We start from the raw sequence: 8,759 nt of genomic DNA, 5'->3' as shown, positions 1-8,759 counted from the left end.
CTGCCCGCTATCGCAGGGACGGGAGGCCCTCGGCCCGTATGGTGCTGCTGAAGGGCTTCGGGCGCGACGGGTTCCGCTTCTTCACCAACTACGAGAGCCGCAAAGGGAGGGAGCTGGTGAGCGCCGGGCTGCGGGGCTGCGAGCGGGGATCCCGCGGGGCTGTTCCCGGAGCTGCGTGGCCGCTGACGGCTCTCTCCTGTCCCTCCCCCCCTCCACGTTTCAGGATGCCAACCCCTTCGCTTCTGTTGTCTTCTATTGGGAGCCCCTCCACCGGCAGGTGTGTGCGTGGTGTGGGGTGAGGTCGCGTCTCCTCCCCCCGCCCCCCGGGGCTCTGTGGGATTTTTTTGGTGCTTTCAGGTTCGGATTTGGCTGCTTGTTCTTCCTTCCTGCTGCGAGGGGCAGGCCCTGTGCAAAGGGAGCTGTAAGGAAGGAGGGAACAGATGCTGTAGCAGGGTCAGCTGGGATAGGACAGTTTCAAACTGAAAGTGGAGATATAGACTGAATGTAAGGAAAAGGTCTTTTACAGTAAGGGCGGTGAGGTACAGCTTGCCCAGAGGGGATGCTCCATCCTTGGAGAGCTTCAAGGTCAGACTGGATGAGGCTCTGAGCTCCCTGCCTGAGCTGTAGGTGTCCCTGTTCATTACAGCATTGGATTAGATGACCTTTAAAGGTCCTTTCTAACTCAGCAACTCCATGAGTCCTAACAACGCAGAGCCCAGACTAGGTATGGGATGAGGAGGTCTGCGTGTCAAGGGCTTTGGTGGCTGTTGGGCCCCCAAGCAGCTGGTGCTCACCTCTCCCTGCCTTGCACAGGTACGGATTGAGGGCTCAGTGAAGCGGCTGTCAGAGGAGGAATCGGAGCAGTACTTCCACTCCCGCCCTAAGGGCAGCCAGATTGGGGCAGTTGTCAGCCAACAGAGCACCGTCATCCCAGACAGAGAGGTGAGCAGGGAGGTGGGACCAGCAGGGCTCCCCCAGCCGCCACGATCCTGCCCTGATTTCAACACCTTCCCTTTCCCTGCAGTATTTGAGGAAGAAGAACGCAGAACTGGAGGAGCAGTACCGGGACACAACAGTGCCAAAGCCAGCTTACTGGTGAGCCACGCCGGTAGAGAACCGTGGTTCCATCACACCCTGCATTGCCCCCTCACCACCTGCATTTCTCTCCCAGGGGAGGCTACATCCTGCAGCCAGAGGTGATGGAATTCTGGCAGGGCCAAACCAACCGCCTGCACGACCGCATCGTCTTTCGGCGCCCACGGGACAGCGCGGCCCCCCTGGGACAAATGACACATCAGGGTGAGGATGGCTGGGTGTTCGAGCGCCTTTCCCCATGAAGCTGCATGCTCCTGGCTGCACTCACCTGATTGGCAGAGTTCCCTGTGCCAAATCCCCCGTGTCTCCCCTTGCTGTGTCCTGAGGACAGCCTCGCTCTGCCCTTCCATGGTGGTGCTGGGGGGCTCAGTTCAGCCCCAGAGAACCCAGATCCCGTTGTGCTCACAGCTGGCAGACAGGTCGGTCCCACAGACCCCTGCTTCCCCCTGCCAGCGTGTGAGTAGCAATTGCCCTTGGGACTGGTGGTGTTAATTAATCACGTGAATGATTGTGGAAAGGCACTGGTGAATCCCCTGCCCTCATCCTGCCCTGCTGCTGGGACCAGTCATGCCTTGTGTTTTAGCTAGAATCATGCCTTTTGCTCGGTCGGTGCAATAACTTCTTTAATTGTGGCTCTGATGTGATGTTGCTGTGAGTGTTCCTGGATGGCTGTGTGTTCCATCTCTGTGGAGCTATAGGACCCCAATCCTCACCCCATCTGTACCAGCACCACTCCCTGCCTGTACATGGAAACAATAAAGTCTGATCAGAGCGGAGCTGTGCAGTTTGGGTTAATGTTTACCCAGCAGAGCTGGGCTTGGCTGCTCTTCCCAGCAGAGGGTGCTGCTGGCTCAGCCACTGCTGCTTCTGCTCTTGGGCCACTTCCCAGTGAAACCAGGCCCTGATAACCTTCGCCCTTTCCCAGCTCCATGCGTTTGTGCGCTCAGCCTGCGGCTCTCGGGGCAGCAGGGGGGTCTCAGCCACAGCAGGTGGAGCAGGAGGGGTCCCCACGTGGCTCAGGTCCGCCTACATCCTCGCGCTGTGGTGCTGGAGCTGGGAACCCCTTGGGACTGAGCACAGCCTCGCAGTGGGAGGTGGCAGCAGGGAGCAGTGGGCTGAGCCAGGTGGCTGCGTCACACCTCTCCAAAGTGCTCACCTGCCCCTCTGCCCCCATCACACTGAGTCACGCAGTCACCTTGGTCCTTCCCTGTGTTCATCCCTGGCTGAGTGCTGCCGTGGTGCTCAGCAGTATAGGGTGGGGTGGTCATTGGGTGTCCCACCGTGGGGCTGGGGGCTCTGCTGGAGCCAGTTCTGCTCTGTGGGTGACCCTGGGTGATGAGCACAGCTGCTTCTACCCCCACTCTGTGTGTCCCCATGGTGCTGGAGCCCAGACACTGCTGCGATGGGCGTCACCCCACTGCCCCCCTTCCTCTTTTCCCTTCTGGGCAGGAACCTTGCAGCACTGCCAGCATAGGACAAAGAGCACCTTGTGAACCCACGTCTTCAGTGTGCAAACAGCCAGGGCGGGGGCTGCTGAGAAGCATTGGCAAAGGCTTTGTGCCATGGAAGTGGGGTTTGGGTCCTGGCACTTGGCACAGTTCAGCTTTTACAGTTGCTAAAGACCTGTTGCTTTTCCTGGTGAGTTCAGGACGCTCTGTGGGCAGGGCAAGCTCCCCGTGCAGCCATCCTGGCACCAAGAGGCAGCCCCAGCACGGTGTGATGCCAGGCTGTAGGTGCTCCTGTTGGGGTGTGTTTTTGCTGCAGTGGGGCTGGGGGTTCCCTGTGTGCCATGAGCTCCACTCACAGCAGAGCCAGAGCTGCACGGGGAGCTCGGAACTGAGCCCTGGTGCTGCCCCAGTCCCTGCAGCTCCCTGGGACTGCCACACACAGCCACCACGCTACGCTCCCTTTGTTCCCAGACCTGCTTTATTCCCAAAGAACAGTTGGAAGACTTCACGAAAGGCTCAGCTTCCATAATAAAAAATAAGAACAGCAAAAAGAGAGAGGCTGTGAGCTCGGCTCCCTCGCCACGGTCTGTGAGCAGCTCTCCCCTTCCGGGAGCAAAGAGCAATTCCTGGTCCTGGGTAGGAACACAGCTCCTGCTGGGAAACCTGGAGCCCGCCCAGGTCCCAATGGTCTCCTCAGCAGTGGCCCATCCTTCAGCCAGGGTTGGCTGCATCCAGCAGTGCAAAGATCAGCGCAGAGGGCCGCGCAGCTCCTCAGGCTTTGGGGATGAGCAGGGCTTTGTCCTGGCGTCGCTTCTGTGTTTGCTCAGGGCAGCAAACAGCGAAGGGGCTCCAGTGGTCCTGCAGCCAAACTGAGCCCCGAGTGCTTTGTCCTGGGCTGCCCCGTCCCAGCAGGACTCAGCCCAGTGCTGCTCATGGGTGCCTCACAGCACAGAGAGGGGACGCACGGCGTTGGGGCTGTGCCCTGCAGCACTCCCTGCCCCATCCATCCCCTCTTTGTCACTGAGTGAGCCAGCAGCCAGCGCCCACTGGGGCTGCATTTAAATAGGATTCTTGCTTTTTCCTTAAATAAAGTCCTATCTGAGTCTGTTTTCCTAACAAAGTGCCATTGGGGGGGGTGCAGCACTGAGCCCCCCAGCTCCGTCGTGTCAAGGGATCCCAATGGGGCAGCACTGGGGTTCATGGGGGGGCAGGATGGACCCAAGCTGCCCCCTCCCAGCCTCATTTCTCCTCTCGCTCGCTGTCTGCACAGAGCCCAGGGTTCTCAGCCAGCGTGGGCCTGACTTTCTTCTTCTCCTTGAAGCGGCCGGAGTTGGACACCTTGACGTGTTTCCCTTTGGTGCTTTTATCCACGATCTTCTCCAGGCGGGCGGCGAAGTCGGGCGTCCCTTCCTCAGCTGAACCCTCGGGTCCTTCGCCGGCGTGGATGTCGGGGCTGTCATACAGCACCTTGGGCATGGATTTACGCTTCCTCAGGAAGGTCAGCTTCCACCAGCTGTGGCTCTCAGCCATGACTGCGGGGCACCTGGGCGGGAGGCAGCAGCGTTACGGGGCCAGGAAGGGGAACAGGGAAGTGGCGCGGGGCAGTGTGATGGTGCAGCTCAGCCCAGCCTTACGGTTTCCCTCTTTGCAGTGTTGCTGTGGCTGGGGCGAGCACATTGGGAAGGGGATTCCCAGCCCTCCAGGCCCCACCCTGGTGTGGGGACAGCAGCCCTGTGCCCACGCAGTGCCTCCACTGACCCTACAGAATCACAGTATGGCCAAGATTGGAAGGGACCTCAAGGATCACGAATCTCCAACCCCCCTGCCACATGCAACCTCCACATTTAATACCAGACCAGGCTGCCCAGGGCCCCATTCAACCTGGCCTTGAACACCTCCAGGTCCCACAGACCCCGTCCCACATCCCAGCTCTGGCACCCAACACAGCATTGTGCCTCCACTGTTGCTTTCGGGTACCAGGCCAGGGGGAAAGGCAACCACGTCACACAGACCCTGGCAATGGAGACGTGGCCGTGGGAAGCCCCCAGGACAGTTTGCTGTCACCTGGATATGGCCACCTCGGGGCCTCAGCCATCCCGCTCCCACCGACAGCACCGTGATGCCCTACCTGAGCCTCCTGCCCCGCTCAGCGGCCTGGGGGACCCCGGGGACAACGTGGGGGCCAACACCTGCTGCTGCCCCCGCTGCTCCTGGAGTCCAAGGTGAACCCGAGAGCAAACCACTCCTGCTTGAGCAAACAGCGGGGCCGGGCCAACGCTGTGCTGAATATTCATGATGGGGAAGTGGTGGCTGAGCCAAGGGGGTGGCACTGGGAAGGACCCCCCCACCCCCCCGTCCCCAGTGTCACGTTGGGTTTGGGAGTGCAATGGGGGATTGGAAGGAAGCGTGGAACCCTCCCAGTGCCCAGCGCAGAGCAGGGTGCCACGCTGTCATCTCTACGGTGTGGGGACACGGGCTATGGGACGCGGCAGGGACAGCACTCATGGGGCTGTGGGATACGAGGACCTCGCACAGACGTGGCTCATAGGGACATCGCAGGGTCACCACTCATGGGAACGTGGCCCGTGGGGACACACGTGGCTCGTGGGGACACTACGGGGAGAGGTAGCGGCCCGTGGAGATGTGGCTGGTGGAGACACACAGCTTGTGGGGACAAGGCCGTCGGGGTCACCTCTTATGGGGACACCGCAAGACACGGCGCAGCCCCACATCGCACCGCGCATGCGCACGCCTCTCCACCCTCGGGTATCAGCTGCATCCCGCCCTCCCGAGCTCCCTGCTCCCATTGGTCGAGCGCCGCTACCTCTCCGCCAATCGAAGGAGCGGCGCGTGGCACTCTCCATCAGCCGCGTGCTCCTGATTGGAAGCGGGGCGGGAGCCACGGAGCATTGAGCGTCTGGATTGGCTGCGCCGTATGGTGCGCGGCGAGGACTGGCTGAGGCGGGGGGGAGGGGCCAGGCGGAGGAAAGCGGAAGCGGCGGCGGCGAACGGCGCGCGGGATGCAGGTGGGTACCGGGACCGGAGCTCAGGGGTCAGAGGTCAGGGGTCAGAGGTCAGGTCTGTTCCCTCCCGCAGGCCTCTCCGCGGGACTACCAGGATGTGCCCATCGACATCCAGACCGGCAAGCTGCTGGGTACGGCAAGCTGCGGGCAGCGCGGCCTCCTCGGCTCCCCGTGCCTCGCAGCTCGGGCCGCTCACCGCCCCCCACCCCCCCACCAGACTGGTTGGTGGACCGGCGGCACTGCGGCCTGCGCTGGCAGGCCCAGGTGAGCGCTGTGCGACAGAAGATCGAGGCTGCACTGCGGGACATGCCCGAGCACGAGGAGATCGCGCAGCTGCTGGCGGGCGCCGGTGAGAGAAACCTGAACGACCCTTCACCCCTCCCCCGGGCGTCAGTTCATCTCCGTGACAGCGTTGTCCCCCCTCTCTCTTCTCTGCGCAGCCATTCACTACTCGCACTGCCTCCGCATCGTGGACATCCTCAGGGGCACCGAAGCCTCCACCAAGAACCTCTTTGGGCGATACTCATCCCAGCGCATGAAGGTGAGCGGGGATGGCTACGGGTGCCCCATGCCTGTGCCCTCCTCACCCTCTGCTTCCCCCTCCCCAGGACTGGCAGGAGATCGTGGCCCTCTATGAGAAGGACAACACCTACCTGGGTACGGCTGCGGGGTGCCCAGGGAGAGGGTAGGATGCAGTGCGCCATAGGGGACCATCACAGCTCCTCACGGCCGTCCCACCCCACAGCTGAGCTCGCTGCCCTCCTGGTGCGTAATGTCACTTATGAGGTCCCTGCACTGCGCAAGCAGATCGCCCGCTGCCAGCAGGCCCAGCAGGACCTGGCCCGCCGTGAGGAGGAGTGCCAGCTGGCAGCTGCTGAGCTGCGGGAGCGCTTCTACACCTCCTGCAAGCAGTACGGCATCACTGTGAGTCCCCTGGTGCTGTTATGGGACCCCGTGTCCTTTTGTATGGGGAGAGTGACCCCACAGCCCCCTGACCACCTCTATAAGCAGTCCTGAAGAAATTTGGCTGTGTGTCTCCCTGCCCCACTGTGTCCCTGCTCCATCTGCAGGGGAGCAATGTGCGCCAGGAACTGCTAGCCTTGGTGCAGGACCTGCCCTCGCTGCTCTCTGAGGTTGGAGCGGGAGTTGGTGCACTTTCTGAGGCCATTGAGCTGTACCAGGCCTGCGTGGAGTTTGTTTGCCAGAGGTGGGTGGGGGGGCACTGATATCTCTGGGGGTCTCCCAACAGCACCCTGGTGGGGAGGGGGACATCACGGCCTCTCCATCTTCTGCTGATGTGTCTATGGCAGCTCAGAAGGGCCCGTGGTGCCCATGCTACGATACGTGGGGAGCAAAGGCAACACAACCGTGTATGAGTGGAGGACGGGGTTTGAGCCAGTGAAGGTGGAGAGGCCAGAGGTGCAGGTGGTGCCGGAGCAGCCAAAGGAGGACACGGTACGGTGCTGCAGTGCCTGGGGCTGTTTGCTGCAGCTGGAAGGGAGCCTGTGTCCTTCAGGTTTCAGAGGTCCCATTGGCCTTTTTGCTGCAGATTGACTGGGGAGACTTCACACTGGAGCCGATTGGTGGGGGTGATGCTGACAACACTGCTGCAGGTGGGGAAGCCCAGGATAATGAGATTGACTGGGGCATCGTGGTAGAGCCAAGCACTCAGGTGAGTGCTGGCTGCTTGCTCCTGGGGTCTGGCCCCATGCCTGGGCTGGGGTCCTGAGGGTGTTGTGGGTTCCCTGCAGTCACCAGCCACCCTCTCTTTCATTGCAGGACAATGGCATTGACTGGGGCGATGGTGAAAGCAATGAGGCACAGATTACGGTGTTGGAGGATGGCTCTGAGGGTGAGCATGGTCACAGGGGGGACAGGTGGGTTCCAGGGTGCGGAGACCGCAGAGTTCCCTTCCCTGCTGACCCCATTCATCCCCCAGAACCCGAGGCAGTTGCCCGTGGCTCCGATGCCCTGACACTGCTGGAGAATGCTGCAACACGGAACCAATTCATTGATGAGCTTATGGAGGTGAGCAGCAGCAGCTCTGAGGCGGCTCAGGCATAGGGAGTGTTTCTGGCTGCCCCTTCCCCCTCCCTCCCCCCCCCCACAACGCCTTTTTCCCCCACAGCTGGAGCTGTTCCTGGCGCAGCGCCTGGTGGAGATGGAGGAGGAGGCCCGATGTCCTGGCTGCCAGCCAGTTCCAGCTGGCCCCCGCTGTCCTGCAGGGCCAGACCAGCACCCGTGTGGGCACACTGCTGGCCAGCACCAGGGCGCTGCTGGACCAGCTGAGCACCCGCCGCATGCAGCATCTCTTCATCATCCTCGCCTCCCCCAGGTCGCCTCACTGGGAAAACATGGGGAACTGGAGGGCTGGGGAGGGCAGATTGGGAGGATCCTGCAGGTGAAGCAGGAGCTGCTCTCCCTGTGCAGGTACGTGGACCGTGTGAGCGAGATGCTGCAGCAGAAACTGAACCAAGCAGAGCTGCTGCTGGCCAAGCGGGAGGCACTGAGCCGGAAGCGGCAGGAGGCTCTGACAGAGCAGGGTGTGCTGGAGCCCAAGCTGGACCGCCTGCAGGAGCGGACCCGGGAGCTGCAGCAGCTGGTGAGTCCAGGCAGGGCTGCCCCTGGCCCCTCCCCTCCTGCACGCCCTCCCCTCACCTTGGGCTTTCTCTTGCAGATCGAAGCTGACATCTCCAAGCGCTACGGTGGGCGCCCGGTGCACCTGATGGGGGTCTCACTGTGAGCTGGAACCTCCAGTGAGGTCCTGCTGTCCCTCAGCCCCCCCCCCCTCCCTCAACCATGGCTTCAGCCTGGGGCTGGGCGTTGCTGAATAAAACTGCAGCTGTTCTCCGTGCATCTCTTGTGCTGCATCCACACAGGGGCTCAGTGCTGGGAGGAGAGGAGCCCCCAGCCCAGAGATGACCCCCCCCCCCCCCAAGCTGTGCAGCCCTCCCTGTAGCTGGGAGGTGGGGGCGAAGGTGGGCAATTCGATTTTAATTTCATAGCAGAGCGGTTGATTCATGGCTCGTTGTCGCCAGCGGTGACTCCGGTAATGACTTTCCATCACGATGAAAAGTGGAGTGACATCGCTCATTATTCCTCCCGCTCGTTATGGCAGGGTGGGGCGGGGGGGCCACGCACCTCTATGGACAGTGAGCGATGGTCCCCATTAATCACCACCACGACCCTCTGC

At 61.9% G+C, this 8,759-nt stretch overlaps 3 protein-coding genes across 3 annotated transcripts; 2 read left to right on the top strand and 1 right to left on the bottom strand.

Annotated features, from left to right (window-relative positions):
* Positions 1-6: 6 nt before the first annotated feature.
* PNPO (pyridoxamine 5'-phosphate oxidase) lies at positions 7-1,871 on the top strand. The gene is made up of 5 exons (XM_019610942.1): positions 7-116; positions 224-277; positions 814-942; positions 1,025-1,095; positions 1,172-1,871. Exons 1-5 carry the CDS (start codon positions 39-41, stop codon positions 1,335-1,337), a joined length of 498 nt encoding a protein of 165 aa, XP_019466487.1. The 5' UTR covers positions 7-38; the 3' UTR covers positions 1,338-1,871.
* A 1,131-nt stretch (positions 1,872-3,002) lies between these two features.
* Positions 3,003-4,739, bottom strand: PRR15L (proline rich 15 like). Its single transcript, XM_010726560.3, has 2 exons — positions 4,672-4,739; positions 3,003-4,086 (listed from the first exon to the last, which is right to left on the bottom strand). Exon 2 carries the CDS (start codon positions 4,071-4,073, stop codon positions 3,783-3,785), a length of 291 nt encoding a protein of 96 aa, XP_010724862.1. The 5' UTR covers positions 4,074-4,086; positions 4,672-4,739; the 3' UTR covers positions 3,003-3,782.
* A 731-nt stretch (positions 4,740-5,470) lies between these two features.
* Positions 5,471-8,420, top strand: CDK5RAP3 (CDK5 regulatory subunit associated protein 3). The gene is given in 15 exon segments (XM_010726559.3): positions 5,471-5,569; positions 5,640-5,697; positions 5,784-5,915; positions 6,007-6,107; positions 6,175-6,223; positions 6,312-6,490; positions 6,637-6,773; positions 6,877-7,021; positions 7,116-7,238; positions 7,346-7,418; positions 7,506-7,594; positions 7,695-7,742; positions 7,744-7,901; positions 7,997-8,168; positions 8,244-8,420. Coding segments are annotated over 15 exon segments (1,536 nt in total). The 5' UTR covers positions 5,471-5,563; the 3' UTR covers positions 8,310-8,420.
* The last annotated feature ends 339 nt before the right edge of the window (positions 8,421-8,759 follow it).

The sequence above is a fragment of the Meleagris gallopavo genome, unplaced genomic scaffold (genome assembly GCF_000146605.3).
Source record: "Meleagris gallopavo isolate NT-WF06-2002-E0010 breed Aviagen turkey brand Nicholas breeding stock unplaced genomic scaffold, Turkey_5.1 ChrUn_random_7180001839287, whole genome shotgun sequence".
NCBI lineage: Eukaryota > Metazoa > Chordata > Aves > Galliformes > Phasianidae > Meleagris > Meleagris gallopavo.
This window is presented reverse-complemented; position numbering and strand designations above follow the sequence as displayed.